This window comes from Martes martes (assembly GCF_963455335.1).
Source record: "Martes martes genome assembly, chromosome: 1".
In the NCBI taxonomy this organism is placed as follows: domain Eukaryota; kingdom Metazoa; phylum Chordata; class Mammalia; order Carnivora; family Mustelidae; genus Martes; species Martes martes.
In genome coordinates, this window is record NC_137888.1 from 203,752,219 (window position 1) to 203,772,429 (window position 20,211).

Genomic DNA, 20,211 nt, shown 5'->3' on the forward strand with positions numbered 1-20,211 from the left:
AAAATAAAGCTGTTTCTGTTTTATAAATAGAATCTAGTTGCCAAACTTTTTGCACAATCGCTCATCATCCAGGAAGCTAGCTGAATGGTACACCTGTTGTATCTGTCTCTGGTCTCCCTTCCTCTGGGGAAAACCCATACTATTTCCCTAAAGAGCTGTAATCCCTTCCCAGATTAGAGGCTTGATCAAGTCCTGGTGGGTCAGACCATCCCACAACTCTAGCCCATGACTGGCCCAATGACCAGGCAAGGCCCGTTGCATGTGGGGGCCCTCCCTTCCCTGGGCTGTAGTCTGAGGAGTGATCACAGCTCTCCCACAGTTTGGGAGAAAAGCAGGGCACGCTGAACACCAAACACACAAGATACTTCAGCCCACCCCAATGGCATTGTCTGAGTAACTGAATACAGCCAGGCCTGAGGCTGCCCTTCGCTTTTCATCCACAAGAACCAAACCATTTCCCTTTCTGTTTGGCTGGTAGGTTTCCTGTCACTTGCAACCCAAAAGATCCTAATTAACACAACATAACTGTGTCGACCTGGGTCAGGGATTCTCAGATTTTTATTCTGAGGACAAGAAGCACACAGGGAAGAACAAAACTTACAGTCAACAAACCAGCAGTGGGAGGTGGGCCGGAAAACTTAGGGAATGGGTGCCCAGGGTCCCAGGAGCCTCTTGGAACCCTCCCCCACCATGGTGCCACGGAGCCCAGTTTGAGAACCATTCTCTAAGCCAAGGGCTTCACTGCATGAGAAGGTGGGGACGTATAGGGATGGTTCAGACGGTAGCTTCAACCTCGGTGGCTTCATCGTCCTCCTCCAGCAGGCTGTAGGAGGCATGACTCTGGCAGGGCCGCTGCAGTGGATGAGCCAGCAGCTTGGCCATACAGTTGTGCAGCTCAAGGGCCGGCCCAGCCAATGCCACCTCATACTTGTAGCTGGTGCCCTTGGTATCCAGGCTGCCCATGAAGGCAAACATGTCCTGTGGGGCCGGGGAGGGGCTGTTCAGCCAGAGGGTCCCCTGATGGACCCTCTCCGCCCCTGGAAGGCTTCCCAGAGGAGAGGGCACCAGGGATGGATTCTGAAGGATGAAGAGGAGTTTTCCAGAAAGAAACAGTCCCGTGTTTAGCAAGTATTCCCTGTCACCCACCCAGGGGTAGGGACCCCTAGAAATCTCAGTCCTGGAGCCCCTACGCTCCTGGAGCCCCGGCCCCCACGCTGATCATCCCTGAGGATGATCTGGGGTAGATGGTTTGGGTGCTGAGGTAGGAGGAGGAGCCAATCTCAACTCTCCCTGTTCACAGATGGGTAAACTGAGGCTCGGAGGTAAGTGGCCTAATCAACGTTCTTTAGCTAAGTCTGGGCTGGGATATGAAGGACCAGCAGGGCCTGGGGAGGCAGGGCAGGAAGGGCACTCCAAGCAGAGGGCACGGTGAAAGCAAAGGCAGACTGGAGAAGCCCCCACTAGCTCACAGCAGACACATAGAGATGGTTGTTGAATGAGCTCAGGACCATGATCCAGCAGGGCCAGGGCTCCAGGGGTACAAAATGGAGGCGGCTTCCGAGACACCCCACCTACACCCCCTGCCACCCACACGCACAGCAGCCTCTCACCTTCCAGCTCATTTCCTCTTCCTTCTCATCAGTGCCATTGTGGATGTAAACAACATCGAAGAAGAAGTATGGGCACTGGAACATTTTCTGCGGGGAAAGAATGCCAGCCTTCGGGGTGTGAGTCACCCCGTGCCCCCATGACCCGTAATTCCCCAGCTTCTGCCTTGGACTCTGGGAACCTGCCCATAGGCACCCCAGCTCTTGTGATCAGGAAGTCCCTCCTGGTGTCTAAGCAGCCATTCTGCTGGCTGCAGCTATCTCCACATTTCCCCAGCCTCACTCACCTTCATGGGCTCCGTCAGGGAGAACTGGGGCTGGCAGGGCGGACGGCTATAGACTAGGATGGTGCGGACCACATACGGGGGTGGAATTGTCCGCACGTTCTCGGTGACGGGCAGCTCAGTCTTCTGCTGGCTGCGTAGTGGAGGGTGGGGGAGAGGTCAGAGCACGCTCTGGGGATCGCTTGCTCTTGTCACCCTTGGAGAGCCTGGGCCTTTACTGGGCATGCAAAGCCCACATGACTGCTTCCTCCAAGCCTCCCCCTTTGCTGTTCCCTCTGCCCAGACGGCCTCCCCAGCCTCACCCTTCTGCCTGACCTCTCCTGCTCTATCAGGGGGACTCTGCAGACCCCAAAGGTGGAGCCCACTCTGACCACCCTCACCATCCTGAATATCCCCCATCATTGACCTGATTTGGACATGTCCCCCAGGCCAGAAGAGTCTAAGGCTGGGACCTGAACTTATTTGATAAGTTAGCACCCATGTCCCCAACTGGCCACGGCTGGATCTCACATTGGCAGAGAGCACTGGGCAAACAGAGGGCAAAGGTCTTTAATATGTGAAAAGCAAATCTGATCAATAAGAAAAAAGCCACTATCTCCCTATAAACAAAGGCAAAGGGGACAAACAGACAAATCACTGCAGGAATACTGAACGGTTTACAAATGAATAAAAAAGGCTCCAAGAAAAGCACAGTGAAAGGAACAGGTGGCCACTAGCCTCTATCAGACAGCCAGAACCTTCCGCAGCATGAAGAACCCTGGTGTCGGGAGAGGTACGCAGGGTTGGTTTCCTGGGACAATGTTCTGGCAAAGTCTAGCAGGTTAAAAATACACACCCCTTTGGCCCAGCATGTCTTCCACTGGGAATTTACAGGATGGGTTCACTTGCAAAATTTGCCAGAACCACTGTACCAGGTTAATCATGATGGAAAAGGCAAAACAGGATCCGTGTCCACTGTTAGGGGGGCAGGAAAAAACAGGTTGGACTACTAGGGCCCCGAAGCTAAGAATGGTTTTTATATTTTTTACACGGTTGGGGGAAGAAAATCAAAAGAACAATTTGTGACATGTGGAAAGGATATGAAATTCAAATTTCCGTGTTCGTTGAGAACGTTTTGTTGGGACACAGCCCCGTGCACAGGGAAGGTTTGTGACTGCCTTCAAGTGACTCAGACAGGATCCAGTCATCAAGACAGAGGCCAGGGACGCCTGGGTGGCTCAGTTGGTTAAGCGGCTGCCTTCGGCTCAGGTCATGATCCCGGCGTCCTGGGATCGAGTCCCACATCGGGCTCCTTGCTCTGCAGGGAGCCTGCTTCTCCCTCTGCCACTCTGTCTGCCTGTGCTCACTCTCTCTCTCTCTCTGACAAATAAATAAATAAAATCTTTAAAAAAAAAAAAAAAAAAAAAAAGACAGAGGCCATATGGCCTGCAAAGCCGAAAATATTCACTGCCTGGCTCTTTACAGAAAAAGCGTGCTGCCCTGTGGGTTAAAACAATGGAGTGGGGGACCTCAGAGCCATCACACGAGTGACACAGAAGGGGAGTTGCAGCAAAGGTGGTACTTACATGAGGCTGAAGAGACCTTCCAGATCTGGCGGAGATGCTAAGGAGAAGGCTGGTGGCAGAGCACGGGTAGGAAGCAGCAGGAGGCTTCCCTTATCCTGATGCCGGGAGAGCCCAGGCACCTTCACGCTTAGTGCAGGAGACACGCTGTGTGACCCTGGCCCAGTTGCTTGCCCTGTCTGAGCCTGTCTGCCCTCAGTACAGATCACAAAACAGGAGGCCGGCACCAGATGCCCTGAAAACACTTGGTGGCTCAAAGATCCCCTCTCCCTCATGGCCAGGGCAGCAGTCTTCACAATGCAAGAGCCACAGATGTCCCAGTCCCCTAATCCCCAACACTCAAAAGTGTTTTGTAACTCACAAGGATCATTTTCTAAGTTTTGGGCTGCACGTGAGCCTCGTGTTCAAATTAGCATAAAATGTGCTGTGCCCAGGCTGCAGGGGCTGTAGCAGTGATTGTAACTCCTCAGTCCCATATTGCCACTTATTGAGCACCAACTGTATATTTGGCCCTGCATAGAATGTTCCCCATGTGAGTGGTTTTGACATCTAGAGTCCAAATCAGCTGGTTTTTTTTCTGTACCAGGACTTGATCTTAACGGCAACCCCCTGGGGAAGGAGATTTCGTGCCTCCCCTTTCACAGATGAAGAAACAGGTTCAGAGAGGGGACTTGCCCAAGTTTGTCACAGCAGAACGGGGATCTGGACCTGAGCCAGTCTCAGCCAGCCCCCTCCACGGCTCAGGCTTCTGGGGTGCCAGGACAGCCCAAGCCCCTCCACATGGCGCCCCTGCCTGGAAGGATACTGAAGGTGGAGCAGGAAGCCGTCTCCAGGTCATAGAGGCAGCTGCAGAGTTCTCGGGGATCAGAGGTCAGGCCGGACAGCTACAGGGAAGCACAAGCCTCAGCGAGGCGCCTCCCCACCCCAACAGAACCCCTCGGCACCTGAGCCCTGCCCCAGCCTCACCCAGGCAATGTCGTCATTCACCACCACCAGCGCAAACTCATGGCTCTTGTCGATCTTATGTTTCGTCCGCACAAACATTTCAATCATCTTCTGGGAAACATTGAGGGCGTTGGTTTTGGAGCTGGGGAGGGAGAGAGAGTGAGGGGGGGTGGTTAAGGCAAGGCCTTCCGGCCTGGAGGGTCTCTCTTCACCTGCCAATCCTGGGCAGCCCTCCGCTAGCCTCAGGATTAGGCACTGCAGGCCCGGGTCAGGTCATGCAGCGGGGAGATGGCAAAGCCCAGCGCCCCCACCGCCCCGGCTTTTGCCCTCGCCAAATGGGGTTCCTCTGGCCAGCCTGGATCTCACAATTGATCCCCAGGAGGTCTCCCCAGGCCTTCATTCAGCCACAGATGGCTACAGGTGGCAGCAAAGGAAAGGTGGGCTCCCTGGAGAGCTCCCTGGACCCTACCCAGGCCCGGTCACCAACTCCACAGAGACCCAGCTGTTCAGAGCAGCGGCTTCGGGGTCAGCTAGGCCTGGGTCTGAGTCCTGGCTCCGCCTATCCACTGTGAGGCCTTGGGCAAGTCACTTCACCTCTCAAGAGTTTCTGAGTCACTGCTGTGCTGTGGGAGGTACATGGCAGCTCTCACAGGCTTGGATCGGAGCCTTGGTGGGTCACAGCTTTTTCAGAATCGGTTGCCATTGTTACTATGACAGCGCCAGGCCCCAGTCCCCAGGGCCAGGCCAAGCGCTGGGAGTCTCAGAGAGAGAGCGAGCCCTGAGTTTTTTGAGCTGTCTACCCCCCCCCAACCCCACCCCAAGCCATGGCTGCATACTCAAGCCCCCAAATGGTCCTCTCACCCATTGAATGACTCCAGCTTTGACAGGGACATTTCCTCTGACAGGTCCAGGCAGATGATCTGCAAGAAGGTCCGAGGGAGGTGAGGGCGCTGTGGCTGGCAGCGCCCAGCACGTGGACACTAACACCGGCCCCCACTGCACTCTGGTGGCCCTCTCCAAGCAGCTCTGTCTGAAAAGTTGCTTATCGGGGTAACCCCCGAGTCCCAGCCAAGAAACCTACTTTGGAAGACAGCAGTTCAGGGAAAAGAGCACTAGATCAGGAGTCCAGGATTGCAAGTGAATAAAGGAGCCAGAGAATGTCTGACACAGAAACAGGAAAACAAAGGTTGAGTGGGTTGAATTGTGCCCCGGCCCCCACACGACAGGCCCACCGGAAACATCAGAATGTGACTCTCTTTGGAATTAGGGAATTTGTTGATGGAATTAAGAGAAAGATCTTGAGATAAGATAAAGATCCTGATCCAGAGACGCCTGGGTGGCTCAGTTGACAGGAGAATCCAACTCTTTTTTGTTTTTTCAAAGATTTTATTTACTTATTTGTCAGAGAGAGAGAGCGCGCGTGAGCAAGTAGGGGGAGTGGCAGGCAGAGAGAAAGGAAGAAGCAGGCTCCCGGCGCGCAGGGAGCCCAATGTGGAGCTCAATCCCAGGACCCCTGAGCCAAAGGCAGACGGTTAACCCACTGAGCCACCCAGGCACCCGCCCCCAGCACCCAACTCGTGATTTCAGTTCGTGCCATGGTCTCAGGGTCATGAGATCCAGCCCTCCATCAGGCTTCCTGCTCAGCAGGGCGTCTGCCTGGTATTCTCCCTCTCCCTCTGCCCCTCCCCAAGACCCTCTCCCCACCACCCCCAGCCAGCTCATGCTCTCTCTCAAATAAATAAATAAACCTTAAAAACAAACAAACAAAAAACCCTGATCCAATGACAAGTGTCCTTATAAGAGAAAGAAGGTTCAGAGACACAGACAGGAAGGCCATGTGAAGACAGAGGCAGAGACCGGGGTGATGGGGCTACAAGCCAAGGATATGTGGTACCCGCCTCGGGCCAGAAGATGCAAGGAAGGATCTTTCTGTACAACCTCCAGAGGGACCACGGCCCTGCCCATACTTTGATTTCAGACTTCTGGCCTCCAGAAGAGTGAGACAACGAATTTCTGTTGTTTTAAGCCAGCTGTCCGGCCTGACCTCTGATCCCCTAATTTGTTGTGGTAGCCCTAGAAAACTCCTACGAAGTCACTACAGAGTGAATCCCAAAAAGCAAGAACATTAAACGTAAGGTTTCTCAGCACCTCATGGCCACAGGCCAAGCCCCTCACTTACCACCTTCTCTGGACAGTTGACCCTTGGTGTCCGCACCTGGATTTCAGGAGCTGTTGGGGGCACCTGCCAGGGCTTGGGGCCAGTTCCTGGAGGATTGGGGGTCCCATCGTCAGCGCTGGCCGCCTCGCCCTCACCCTCGCTGCGGCTGCCCACACTGGCCTGGGCTCCCAGTGCCCGGTCCTCAGCCCCCTCAGGGTTGGAGCGTGTTCGGGGCCTGGGCTCAGCTGACTGCTCCTCTTCCTCTTCTTCCTCCTCCTCCTCCTCCTCCTCTTCCTCAGTGGGGCTGCTGGGTTCTGCCACTTCCATGGCCCCTAAGTGGCTGGATGGAGCAGGGCTGGGGGAAGCCAGGATCCTCCCCTTATGGGTTTTAAAAACATCTGGTTACTGGACAGGACAGAGCATGAATGACCTAATACCTGTAAAAATCACTTCTTTCCCGGCCTCAGTTTCCTTATCTGCAGAAGGGTGCCTGGCATCCCATTTTTTTTCTGTAGCGCTTAACCCACGCCCCGCTTTCCCTTGGCCCATAAACAAATCTGGCCACTAGGAACGCCTGAGAGATGTGGCATAACCCAATACAGGTCAGTGAGGGGCAGTTCTGGGGATTCCGATAGTGCCATTAGGGAAGAGGGTCTCCTTGGACTTGCAGAGCTGGGAGGATAGAAGTCAAGAGCTGTCAGGAGCCTCTTGCCTCCAAGAGGGGAAAGAAACCCTGCTTGAAGTGATGCTCACCCAGAAAACAGCAGCTAGACCTCTGTGCACCTGGATCCAGCTACCCCTGAAACCAATAACGGAAACCTCATTTAAAATGGAATCGGGAGAGGGGTGCCTGGGTGGCTCAATGGGTTAAAATGGAATCAGGAGGCCAAAAGGGGAACTCTCACCCTCTACCACAATGGCAGACCCTAACAGGAAAACAGACATTGCAGTCCCAAAAGAAAGAAGACTATACTAACCCAGCAAGGAAATGAAAGATTTTCTCCTTGTCTGGCAATAGCCCAACCAATGACAGACTGTCACAACTCAGCCAGTGAAAAGCCACTAAACTTCAATTCCCAATTCACTCCAATAGACTTTAGGTTTACAACAGCCCGTCCCAACTCCCCTTCCTCTATAAAAGAGCACTCCTCTCCTTTGTTCTGGACTTGCCTAAGATTTTGTTACACAACTTGTGCATCCTGAATTGTAATTCTGTGCTATTCCCAAACAAAGCTCTTCTCTGCTGGTAAAAATGACAGTTTTCGTTTTAAGGTTAACAGAGTAATTAGCCAGGGTGCCTGGCTGCCTCAGTCGTACAGCATGCGACGCTTGTTCTTGGGGTTGTGAGTTCGAACCCCACTTTGGGTGTACGGATTGCTTAAAAATAAGAAAAAGAAAAAAAAAAAAAAAGACTAGCTCTGGGATTCTCCCCAGCGGGGCACTGGGCTGCCTAGAAGGTGTCTGCGCAAAGGAGGGGGCACGAATCTACGTGTTAAAGGTCCCTTGGAAAAAAGACAGGACGCCAACAGTTTGCCAGTCTGGGTTGGGGTGTGGGCTTCGGGGGATGGTCTCTGAACGGCTTGTAACCCCCTCAATCTCTAAGGAAAACAATGATTTGGCTTCAGCAAGAGGGATGAAGGCTAGACTGCAGGAGAAACCAGAGTGGAAAACGGGATCCCCAGGGAAAGCTAGGGGCTGGACCTCTAGGGACGGGACCGCAACCACCCAACCTCTTCTCACCGTAGCCTGTGCCTCACTCCAACTCAGTCGAGAACTCACTAGGAAGCCGCCATCTTTCGCAGCCCGGAAGTACTGCGGCGAGGCCGCGACGCCTGCTGGGAAATGTAGTTCAGCAAGCCGTAAGGCACGCCTACAGCCGAACGGGGGAACGGCTGGAGAGCCTTGAAAGCGGATAGGCTGGGACTGCGATAGGGGGTGGGGTTTGGAATGTGATTGGTTAAAGCAAGACTAGCCGGAGCTTTGATGTTTCTGGCCGAATCCGGCGACAGTGGTCAGTGCTTCAACCCTGATAGGCTGGGACGAGGTCTAGTGGAGTGGATCTTTCTATGAAATAGGCTTAAAGGGATGGAGAAGGCCTCACTTGCAGTGCGACAAACTGAATGCGAGCGACTTGGGCGGGACTTAGAAGAAGAGGTAGGGCGGATTGGTGATTGGTGAAGCTGACCTGGCTCTCAGCGAGGGGCTAGTTTTTGCGGCCTGAGGTGGGCGTGGCCCACGCTCCAGGCCCCGCCCAGTTACTTAATTCCGCTCCTTATTTTACACATATTTGCAAAACCCAAAAAGACTAAGCCAAAACTATTTCAGACCACGTTTTCTTTTTCATGCACACTTCTCCTCTCACCCCCTAACCGTTTAAAACCCACGCTAACCACCCTCAGTTTCTTTATTTGTAAGAGGATCAGTTAAATCCAGCCCTCATGAGCCAGGCTCTGGTCATTGACAGCCAGGAGGAGCTATGTAAGCTGCGTCTTCAAGGATGGAGGATTTGGCAGAAAAACAAGAGAATGAAAGGCATTCCAGAAAGAAGGAACGGCCTTGGCAAAGGTCTGGAGGCTTGCAAGGCCTTGGAGTGGTGGAGACCTTAACAGGTTAATATGGCTGGAGCAGAAGCTAAGAGTACAGATTTCAATGTGCCTGGGTGCCTACAAGTCAGAGAATTGCAACTTCTTTCCTTACCGCCTTTGGGGACACAGAAACAAGAAAATTCAGCCTCCTAGTGTCTGACAGTGGAATGAGGAAGATTTGGGCGACTCCAGACTCTGCACAGTTTAAACCAAGCACAGAAACAAGGAAAGGGTGTTCCAGGCAACACGAAGGGGATCATCGTGGCTAAAGCAAGGAGTATACATGGGTGCAGGCAGCAGGCATAATTTTTAAGGCCCTTGAATGCCAGGTGGAAGAGCTTGAAATGTTTCCCAAGGGCAATGGGGAGTCATGGAGGGTATGCGAGCAGAGGAAGTGAACAATGAGGTCTCTCTCTCAGGGGCCTGGGTGGAGAAGAGAGTAAAGGGGTGCCTGTAGGTCCAGGGAGAGAGCTGGGCTGGCATCCAGGTGGGAGGGGAGAGGCTTGGGCTGTTATGGATGGAGTTGAGGAAGCCCTTTGGAGATGGATGGAGGAAAAATGGGCAGGATGTAGGGACGATCTGGGCTCTGAGGAATCCCACATTTACACAGGAGAAATAATAGCAGCTGGTAGAAAAAGCAGAGATGGGAGGGTCAGAGAGGAAGGGAATAAGAGGGGCCTGTTATAATTCTCTTCCTGGATGGATTTTAACAAATTCCTTGTTGAAATTCCCATGACACTGTAGAAAAATGCTATAATTACCCCTCCCCCCATTTTACAGATAAGGAAACTGAGGCTCAGAGATGGAAGAGACATGAGATCAGAGGCTAAGGTGCGGAAGGACGGACATCTCAGGAGCTGGACACGTGTCCCCCCCTGGGGACTGGAGGAAGCTGATGTCCTTGAGGAGGAAACAGCACAATAACAAGTCACATGACCGGGGGGGGGGCTTCCTGTTTCCTGGCCCCTCCCAAGCCAGCCTTGGCCAGCCCAGGGCTAAGCAGGCAGTGGCCAGAGCTACCCCAAGACTGTCCAGGGATTTGGGCCGCTGACCAAGGTACTCCTAGAGGCACAGAAGTAGAGAAGGCTGGGGGTACCCAACCCCAAGATCGGGGCCTTTGACTCAAGAGGACCCTGGGGAAGAGAGTGACTCTTGAAGTCCTTGAGCCAGGCCCAGATTGGGGACAGAGGGAAGCATAGAGGTAGTGGAAGATAAAGGAGGCAGAGGAGAAGGGGAGATCAGAACAATTTTTAGAGATAGTGAGCTGCCTGTCAAGAGGGGCATCGAAATGTACCAAATCCACACTGATAGTTCAAGATCCCTTCCAGAGGGAGGGGATCAATGCCCATTTCACAGAAGAAGATATTAAGGCCGTAACAGGGACAACAAAGACAAGAGAGACAAGAGCTGAGATCAGGCTGTGGTTTTAGGAGGAAGATTCAGAAGACTGATTTCTGGACAGCAATGAGTGCTCGGGCCACACGCCCCCGAAGCCGGCGAGGGAGGCACGCTCCACCTGTAAGTGACCCCCCTGCCTGCCGCACCCAGCTCTTTGGGGACCACTCACAGCCCTGCCAGGCTCAGAGCTTGGCCCTGTGGGTCATTTTCAGGGGGAGCTCGATCCTGTGGCAGAGAGTTCCGAGGAGGTTGAGGCAGCCGGCGGGAGTTCTGAGCTGGGCCCTGTGCCATCTCAGGAGAGCCCGGGGCTAGAGGCCGAGGCCAGTGAGCAGGGCCTGGGGAACAGGTAAGGCCCGCTCGGTCTGTGCTCCCCACTTCAGCCCTGGTGTATCTTTCCTACCCACAGATGCACCTGTGTTCCTCCCTTGCTCACACACGCCCCATAGCTTCCCACTGCCTTCCTCAGCCCATCTTTTCAAACCCCAGTTAGTGCGTGAGCCAGAGACCACGGATGACCCCATTTCCAGAACCTTCCATCTCTTACCTCACCACAGGACCAACACAGAGGCTGAAGGGGACTCTAGCAGAGGACCGGCCCCATCTCCCGAGGGACCCTGCAAGCCTGCAGAGGAAAGCCAGCAGGCTGCAGATGTAGCCCCACCGGACGGGAAGACTGTCCCCCCCAGGCCTGAAGCCTCGGACATGTTTCAGACTCTCCAGCGTGCTCTGAGCTCACTGGAGGCAGCGGCTGCTGCCTGGCGCCACCGGCCCCCAAGCTGTCCTGGGCCCATGGAGCCAGGAGACAGAAGCGGGGTGGGACCCAGGCCCCCCTTGGAGCAGGAGGGGGCAGGGGTTTGCCAGAGGGAGGCAGCCCGCCTAGCAGAAAGGAATGACTGGCTGCGATTGGCCTTGGGCAGCCGAGAGGAGGAGCTGATCCGCGTGCGGACCTCCCTGCAGGCCATCCAGGCTGAGAAGGAGATGCTGAAGAGAGAGGTGAGTGGGGCAGCTGTCTAAGGGCGACGCCGGCCTGACCTAGGTTCAATCATTCGTTAAAAAGAAAAACTTTTATGCAGCTTTGACTGCTGAGTCCTGAACAGGCAAAGGTCCGTTGTCTTCTAAGTTAAGGTGGTCAGAGGAGGTGACGCTTGAATGAGGAGGCAAGGAAGGAGCCATGCAAGGATCTGGGGGAAGAGCACGCCAGGCAGAGAAGGAACTACCCTCCGCGAGGTGGGAGTGTGATTCAAGGAACGGAGAGGGGGCCAGTGTGGGGGCGAAGCGAGGGCAGGTTGGTGATGGGGGCACATTTACAGGGTATTGTGGGCTGTTGGGAGTTGGGCTTGTGCCCTGAACCTGGTGGGATCCTGGAGGGATCCTGGAGGGATCCTGGAGCGTTTCCCCCGAGCAGAAAGGGGCGGGACCTGATGCTGCGTTCACGGGCGCCCTCTGGCGGCCATGGGAGGAACAGCCTGAGTGTGTGGAGGGCGCGGGATCCTGCGGGCCGGGAGGCATTGGTCCAGACACCAGATGGTGGGAACTGTGGAGGTGGCACGAAATGGACAGATTCTGGGTGGTGTCGAAGGTGGAGCTGGCAGGTTGTGTGTAAAAGCCAGAGAAGGGTTGAAGAAAAGTCCTGGTTTGGGGTGTGCGGGACTGGAAGGGAGAAATGCGGAGGCTCCAGGAGGAGCGGGTTTGGTGGGAGGGAGACCAGAAGCTGTTCCGGCCCTAATGAGCTCACGATTCCCATCGGCCAGCCGTGTGGGACCATCAGAGAGACAGCTCTGTGTCTGAGTCCTGAGCTCAGGGGTGGTGTCAGGATCGGAGAAACACATTCGGACCTCTTTAGCATGTGGATGGAATCTAAAGCCATGTGGCTAAAGGAGATGGTGGGGCACAGGCCCTCATCTTGGGCAGGACAAGAGGGCTGCCAGAGCCCAGCCTGAGGCGTGGGGCCCACTTCCTGGCTGGGAAAGGAAATCCCCCCGTCCACATTCATCTCCTTATCCCCACCACCTCTGGCAACCACCCCTCCGCTCTCTAGATCTGTGAGTTCAATTTTTTATCTTGTTTTGGATTCCAAATATAAGAGAGAGCACAATGTATTTTCTTTCTCTGACTTATTTCACTTAACATAATGCCCTCAATGTCCATCCATATTGGGGCGCCTGGGTGGCTCAGTCGATTAGACTCAGGTCATGATCCCAGGGTCCGGGGATCGAGTCCCGCATCGGGCTCCCTGCTCAGTGGGGAGTCAGCTTTTCCCTCTCCCTCTGCCTGGTGCTCTCCCTGCTTGTGCACGCTCTCTCTGTCAAATAAATAAATAAAATATTGGGGGAAAAAAGGGTCCATCCATGTTGTGGCAAATGGCAGGATTTCCTCCCTTTTTTTTTTCCTTCCTTTTTTTAAGGACAAATGATATTCCTTTGTTTATCCCCAGATCTTCTTTAGCCATTCATCCCCAGGTGATCACTTTGGATCATCAAGATAGGTTGCTTCTATGTCCCGGTTATTGCCAAGTAATGCTACAATGAACGTAGGGGTGTGGATATCCTTTCAAGTAACTTTTTTCCTTTCCTTCGCATAAATACCCAGAAATGGAATGGCTGAATCGTGTGATAGTTCTAGTCTTAATTTTTTGAGGGAGCAATGTATGTTTTGGTATAAACGGCTGCACCAATGTGCAATCCTGCCAACAGTACATGAGGGTTCCCTCTTCACATCCTCCCCAGCACATGCTATCTCATGTCTTTTTTTTTTAATTAATTAATTTGTGGGAGAGAGAAAGCGAGTGTGCCTGTTTAAGTGGGGGGAGGGGCAGAAGGGGAGAATCTTCAAGCTGACTCCCTGCTGAGCACGGGGCTCCATCCCACGACCTATGAGATTGTGACCTGAGCCGAAACCAAGAGTCAGACACTTAACCAACTGGGCCACCTAGGCGCCCCAGTGTCTTTTTGATTTTTTTTAAAAGATTTTATTTGTTTAGGGGCGCCTGGGTGCCTCAGTGGGTTAAAGCCTCTGCCTTCGGCTCAGGTCATGATCCCAGGGTCCTGGGACCGAGCCCCGCATCGGACTCTCTGCTCCGCGGGGAGCCTGCTTCCTCCTCTCTCTCTGCCTGCCTCTCTGCCTACTTGTGATCTCTGTCAAATAAATAAATAAATACTTAAAAAAAAAAAAGAATTTATTTGTTTATTTGACAGAGATCACAAGTAGGCAGAGAGGCAGGCAAGGTGGGGAGGGAAGCAGACTCCCCGCTGAGCAGCGAGCCTGACGCGGGGCTCCATCCCAGCACCCTGGGATCATGACCTGAGCCGAAGGCAGAGGCTTTAACCCACTGAGCCACCCAGGCGCCCCTCTTTTTGATCTTTCTGATAGTAGCTTTTCTAATAGCAATAGGGCGATATCTAATTGTGGTTTTGATTTGCATTTCCCTGATGATTAGTAATTTCGAGTACCTTTGCATGTACCGACTGGCCATGTATATGTTTAAAGAAAAGAAGATTCTTGAGTGGCTAAGTGAGTTGTCCAAGGCTCAGTAGTGGCGAGTTTGGCGGGGTGAGTAGCTAGGTTCCTGCTGCCCAGCTGGGGCCTTGCCACTGTCCCAGGAACAGGTCTGCAGGAGGGTTGGTGGGTGATTGGAGCTCCCAGGCCTGACCTACTCCGTCTTCCTTCCCCACCCCCACCCCAGGTCCAGGAGCTGCAGGATTCCCTGCTGAGGCTGGAACCTTTCCCGCCTCCCTCCCGGGGCCTAGCAGGGGCCTCAGGCAGTGGCTCCAGCAGTTCCGGGGTAGATGAGGAGCCCTGGGGGACTCAGGTGAGCATGGGAAGCGTAAAAACCACGATCTTCAGATCTTTACGATTCTGGGCCGTGAGACTCAAATCCTGGTCCTGTAATCCAGGAGCTTCTGGGGTGGGAAAAGGGTTAACCCCATGATACTGGGCCCTCAATGACAGTCTGGATGAATCAAGTCCCCTCTCTCTGACAGGACCCCTTCCCCCTGGCTCACCCCCTGCTCCGGCGCGTCCGGAGCGATTCTAGTACTCAGATGCTTGGACCTCTCCCCACTCGACCCCTCACCCCCGAGATCCACATCATGGATGTGCGAATGGAGCAGCTCCGGGGGTAAGGGTTACAGATGCTGAGCTCGTACGGGCACCGCAGAGCAGGCGTGAAGTGGGGAGGAGGGGGGGGAGATCAGCTGGGTCCTGACCGCCCTGGGGACGCCTCTCATTTTCCCTCTCCCCTAATGGTGGAGGCAGGAACATTGAGAAGCTCAAATGTTTCAACCGTCTGCTGTCAGCTGTGCTGCAGGGGTACAAGGGCCGGTGTGAAGGCCTGAGCATGCAGCTGGGCCAGCGGGAGGCAGAAGCCACAGCCCTGCGTCTGGCCTTGCAGTACAGGTCAGTGCCTCCCACCCACAATCTGACTAGTGTGAAAGGGAATGGGTATGCTCAGAGGATGATCCACAGGGAGAGTCTGGGCCCTCGCAGGTAAGCACTTTCCCATCCGGAATTGCTTTTTTTTTTCTCAAAGATTTTATTTATTTATTTGACAGAGAGAGTGATCCCAAGTAGGCAGAAAGGCAGGCAGAGAGAGAGAGGGGGAAGCAGGCTCCCCGCTGAGCAGAGAACCCGATGTGGGGCTCGATCCCAGGACCTTGATCATGACCTGAGCTGAAGGCAGAGGCTCAACCCACTGAACCACCCAGGCACCCCCCCCATCCAAAATTATTTTGAGGCAATTCTAGCCCAGGGGTGCTGAAGGAGTTTACATGCTGCTCCCAACAGTGGGAGTGGGGTTGGAGTGAAGGGTCCAAGGATAAGTGGGTACGTCACCCACACGACAAGATGGGGCCGGGAGTCCTGGAGCACTCAAAATCAGTGTCTCACAGCGAGCGCTGTGAGGAAGTGTACGGAGTCCTGCTTACTCTCCGGGAGGCTGACTCGGGAGCAAGAGAGGAGATCCCTAAGGGGGACCCGGAGGTGGCGGAGAAGGAAGCCCAGAGGCTGCTGGCACAAGAAGACACTGCCATGGATGGAGAGACACCACGGGATCCACAGCCAAGGTACTCCTGGAAACCTTGGGAGCTGGGAGGGCCAGTGAGTGGGGTGCTTAGGTTGACAGCCACTGGGAGTGGTATAGGGCCCGCCAGGGTTGGCGTGAAGATGGATGATGGTGCCTACTGATTAGAACTGGCGTGATGGTGTTGAATGGGGTTGGCCTGATGTTGGCACTCACGGGGTTGGCAGGCTCAGCGGTCGTGACCATTGTGTTGGTGCTATGGTATCCCCCGTGTTGGCCTAAGGGACAGCACCTGCTGAGTTGGTGTGATGGCTTCTTCTGGGATGGCATGAGCAACAGTAATCATTGACATGATAGTGTTCACTATGTTGTCTTGATGAATGGTGGTGCCCATTGGGGTTGATGTCATGGTGTCCACCATGTTGGTATGACAATACTCACCACCGACAGGATAGAATCCATCATGGCCAGTACGATGGAAGATGATAGAGCCCACCAGAGTTGGCATGAAGTTAGCACAACTGTGGTCACCAGTGTTGACATTAGACACCTCTTCTGTTTCCTACAGCCCCGAAGGCAGTAGTGTGGATCGGCCCACACCACAGGAGGTGGCTACCCAGCTCTGGGGCTATGTCCAGCGTCTCCAGGCACGCCGTGCTCTGGTGAAGATTCCTCCAGAGCCTGGCCCGACTTTGGCACCCATGCCCACTGTGCCCCACGCAGAAGCCATGGTGCAGGCCATTCTGGGGACCCAGCCTGGCCCGGCCCTACCCCGCTTGGAGAAGATGCAGATCCAGCAGGACTTGGCAGCTACACGGGTACACATGGGCAGTGGTCACTGTGTTGGTCTTTTTTACTGGGACAAAACTCTTTGCTGAGCCTGAGAGGGATGTGGCTGGGGGACTGGGTAACAAAGGAGAGTTCTACGTGGCTGGGGGCAGACTTCTGGGAGGGAGGAGCATTGGACCTGGGATTTTGAGGGATGCATAGGAGTTTGTCTTCTGGAATTCAGTTTCTCCTAAGATTCTGAATCTGGCTTTCCAAAATTTCCTTCCTATGGAAAGGAGATGGAGGCAGGGGATGTAATCTGAGGTTTATCCCCCTGGCATGAAAGATCTGAGGTTCTAGAGTTAGAGAAACCCAAGACACTTCCACTGAGATGCTACTGGCTCTTGTCTGGGATATTGGTACCCTCTGAACTGCCATTCCTATAGCGGTCACCTTTAGGAGATGGTTATTTCCCATCATACAAAATCACGGTGTAGGTTCGAGTTCTTGCCTGACCGGTCCTCATTGGGGGGTGGGGGGCCCTCCTGGGGGCCTCAGTTTCCCCAGATCCTAGAGGCCTCCATCGTCTGCCCACTCCTTGGTCCCTCAGGAGAGTCTGGCAGACCTGATGCTGCGGCTTCAGTTGGTGCGGCGGGAGAAGCGGGGTCTGGAGCTGCGGGAGGCTGCCCTCCGAGCCCAGGGCCCAGCCCACGTGCTCCTGTTGGAGCAGCTGCGGTGGGAGCGGGCCCAGCTCGGGGCTGGTGGGGCCAGCAGTAGTGGCGGTGACAGCAGTGGAGGCGGGAGCAGTGGGGACGAAGAGGAGGTGTCCCAGGTGAGTGGCGCTTTCCGGACCTGGTGGAGACAGGAGTATACTAGGGGCCCTGGGGCCCTGGTGCCCTGGTAGATCACAGTCCCCCTCTGAGCCTCAGCTGGCGTTTCTGCACAAAGAGATGAGTTGAATGTCAGAGGACTGAACATCAAAGTTCATACCTGTACTGTGGGCTTTTTTTTTTTCTTTGAGGGTATTGAGCCCACTAAGCCCTAAGGAGTCTGGCTCTTCCACTCAAACCTGCGTCTCCTCCTTCCCACTCGCAGGCTTATCTTCTCCAGCATCTTCCCTCCAATAGCCCCAGCCCATGCATCATCGCTTCCTTAAATTTTGGCTGGAACTTGCTCCCTGAGGCCTTCCCTTTTGCCCCTTCCCATCTAATCAGGTCTGTCCTCTGCTTAAAGCCTTCAGCAGCTTCTGGAACCCTCCTTTGAATCGTCTCTCTTACCTCCGAGCCTTCGTAGGTGCTGTGCCCCTGCCAAGAACACTCGTCCCTTACCTCTTTGTCTGATTGAGCCCATGATCTCTCGCAAGTCTGAGCTCAGACCTCACCTGCCTGCAGATGAGATCCCCTGTTATTTATTTCTCTAGGTAGGGAGGAATTTTACCCTCATTGGGGTATCTCACCAGACTGGGGGCTCTGTGAAGGTGGGGGCTGTGGCTGCCCACGGTTTGGGTGGCTTCAACGTCCAGCTTGGTCTGAGTACTCCCTCCACCTAGGCCAATGTCACTTGTCACTTCCCTCCCTTCTGCCTCCCACAGGGCCCTCTGGCTATCCTTGGTGGCAGCAGGGGCATTGATGGAGGTCAGGTGGGCAAAGCCCAGGGCTCGGAGACTCTGGCCCAGGAACTGGCAGCGTCACTTAATCGGTGTGTGTCTGGGTCCTGGGCTGGGCGGGTATGTGCGAGGTTCCATGTAGGCACCGTGTGCAGCAGAGGGCTGGGTGTGTGTCTGTGTATGGGTGTGTGCACAGGGAAATACCATGGACAGGTGGGGTGGGAGGAGGGAAGGAGCTCCTTCAGCGAGGAGCTCCTCTCTCCCCACCCCTGCACCAGGGCCGTGGGCCTGCGGGAGCAGCTGCAGTCTCTGCGGGAGGAACTGGAACAGGTGGCTCAGAAGGGGCGAGCCAGACGTGCTCAGAGTGCTGAGCTGAACAGCGATTTATGCAAGGCTCACAGGTGGGTCTCCCTTCCCCGGGTCTCCCTGGGGGACCTCAGAAGTGACCCTGGCTCTCTCTGGGCCTCGGATTTCCCCCATAAAGTAGGTGGCAAGTTCAAGCCACTCCATACCTCCCCTTTCTGAGTGGAACCCTTGGAAGATTCAATCTCAAAGAGCTCCTCCTGTCTGGGGCTCCTGACTTGGTGGGAGGGGGGCCGTTTCCTGGCTCAGCGCCCCCTCCCCCCACCCCCAGTGCCCTGGTCCTGGCCTTCCGAGGTGCCCACCGGAAGCAGGAAGAGCAGCGGAGGAAGTTGGAGCAGCAGATGGCCCTCATGGAGGCTCGACAGGCAGAGGAGCTGGAGGTGTTAGAAGCCACAGCAAGAGCACTGGGCAGGCCCAGACCACCCTCGCGGCCACCCCGGCTGGGAGAGACCTTTCTGTAGGTCCCTTCGTGGCGGTGTCTGGACATGCCAGACTGTCACGGAGGGCACCACCATAAACTGTCCTGGAGTGATGTTGTATCATGTGTGACCTTGAATGCTGGGATCTGTTGGGTGGGATGGGGGCCGATGCACCTGTGGGGTCTGGGACCTGATGGAAGGAGGGGTGGCTGGGCATTTGAGAAAGGCTCCCAGGCTTTGACCTGGCACCCTGTGGCATGTGAATGTGATACCAGCCAGATCATGCCAGGGGTCATGCCAAATCTAGGATATGGGGTGAAGGATTTGGGGTCAGCAAGGTTACATGACCAGAACTGACATTCCAACACTCATTTGTCTCTTTTGGAGGGGTCCAAAAGGACAGGGCACACCTTCCCTTGTCCATACCTTCCCAGGAAGATGCTGGGTTTGGCCTGGTAGATGCTCCCAAGAGGAAAATGCCTGTGTCCCAGAAGGAAAACTGAGGGCCTAACGATTCAGGGTGTGGAAAGTTAGCCGGAAGACCAGTGGAGGTGGGGGAGAGGAGACATCAGAAGTTCAAAGGGAAGGTATGGAGCTAAGGTAAAGGGCTTCTGGGTGGGGGGCAGAGCAAAGGTAAGAAATCTGCAAGTGTTTACTCCAGGGCAAAGATATTCTGGCCTGAGGGTCTGGATGGTCCCTGGCCAGGCTGAACTCCAGCTTTCACCCGCAGGGCCTGGGAGCTGTTAGGGTCAGGTCAATAGCAGACAGCTAATTAGCATGTCATTTGCATAAACCACACACCCCGGCCAGGGGGACCAGGTGGGAAGGCCAGCTGGATTATTGCGGGGCTCTCCCCCCTCCTCTCGGGGATGGCTGAAATCCAAGACGGGGATTAGAAAGGTTTTCATCCCCAGCCTAGTGGTGGTGCTAGTGCTGGGTGCTTTCCAGCCCACACCTGTGCAGGTGTGTGCGGTGGCTGCCTGCCACCAGCGGGGCCTGAGGTCAGGCCCATCCGGCACCTGGAGTCAACCTGGTCCTCCTGACGCTCAGCTCTTGAGAGATCGCTGGGGCGGGTGACCTTCGGAGGGTGCAATCTCTCTGGACAAAAGCCAGCTTTGAAGAAAGCAGGGAAACTGAGGAGGGCAAGGTCCTGAGGAGGGTCGGAGGGGCCGAGAGTGCAATACTGCTTCCAGCACCCCAGTCCCACCAGTTTGCCTGCGGTGGGGGCTGGGGCAGAAGGAGACAAGGTCACCTGTTGAAGGGTGGGGAATGAGCTCGGGCTGTTGGAGGGGGCAGGGGCCGGTTCCCAGGCCGACGGGAGCGGGGTCTGGCGGTTCCCACGGGTGCCCCTTCGGCAGATGGGCCCAGGGCTCTTTGTCCCCGGTCCGCAGCCGCCACAAGGTCAAATGTCACCGCGGGGCCGCGGGCAGGGGTCAAGGGGGCGGGGCCGGACCTCGACATCCCCCCCCCAGGGCCTCAGGGGTTCCCCCGCCCCGCGG

At 55.0% G+C, this 20,211-nt stretch overlaps 2 protein-coding genes across 7 annotated transcripts; one reads left to right on the top strand and one right to left on the bottom strand.

Moving 5' to 3' along the window:
• Nucleotides 1-525: 525 nt before the first annotated feature.
• BABAM1 (BRISC and BRCA1 A complex member 1) lies at nt 526-8,386 on the bottom strand. 4 transcript variants are annotated; one of them, XM_080801327.1, is made up of 10 exons: nt 8,297-8,386; nt 7,310-7,355; nt 6,614-6,934; nt 5,260-5,318; nt 4,420-4,540; nt 4,259-4,337; nt 3,457-3,481; nt 1,895-2,024; nt 1,611-1,697; nt 526-978 (listed from the first exon to the last, which is right to left on the bottom strand). In XM_080801327.1, exons 3-10 carry the CDS (start codon nt 6,881-6,883, stop codon nt 775-777), a joined length of 975 nt encoding a protein of 324 aa, XP_080657453.1. In that variant the 5' UTR covers nt 6,884-6,934; nt 7,310-7,355; nt 8,297-8,386; the 3' UTR covers nt 526-774. The 4 variants fall into 4 exon arrangements, with proteins under 4 accessions (XP_080657453.1, XP_080657451.1, XP_080657452.1 ...); XM_080801325.1 differs by having other exon boundaries at nt 6,578-6,934; XM_080801326.1 differs by lacking the exon at nt 7,310-7,355 and having other exon boundaries at nt 6,578-6,934; nt 8,297-8,369.
• Nucleotides 8,387-9,958: 1,572 nt separating this feature from the next.
• USHBP1 (USH1 protein network component harmonin binding protein 1) lies at nt 9,959-18,831 on the top strand. Of its 3 annotated transcripts, none has more exons than XM_080824742.1 (13): nt 9,959-9,972; nt 10,572-10,659; nt 10,752-10,885; nt 11,094-11,532; nt 14,222-14,347; nt 14,520-14,656; nt 14,794-14,934; nt 15,426-15,599; nt 16,125-16,374; nt 16,935-17,156; nt 17,916-18,022; nt 18,209-18,331; nt 18,565-18,831. In XM_080824742.1, the coding sequence occupies exons 2-13, from the start codon at nt 10,606-10,608 to the stop codon at nt 18,752-18,754; spliced, it is 2,097 nt and encodes a 698-aa protein (XP_080680868.1). In that variant the 5' UTR covers nt 9,959-9,972; nt 10,572-10,605; the 3' UTR covers nt 18,755-18,831. The 3 variants fall into 3 exon arrangements, 2 of the variants coding, with proteins under 2 accessions (XP_080680868.1, XP_080680867.1); XM_080824741.1 differs by lacking the exon at nt 9,959-9,972 and adding an exon at nt 10,124-10,197; XR_013968035.1 differs by lacking the exon at nt 9,959-9,972 and adding an exon at nt 17,609-17,744 and having other exon boundaries at nt 10,506-10,659; nt 18,565-18,824.
• The last annotated feature ends 1,380 nt before the right edge of the window (nt 18,832-20,211 follow it).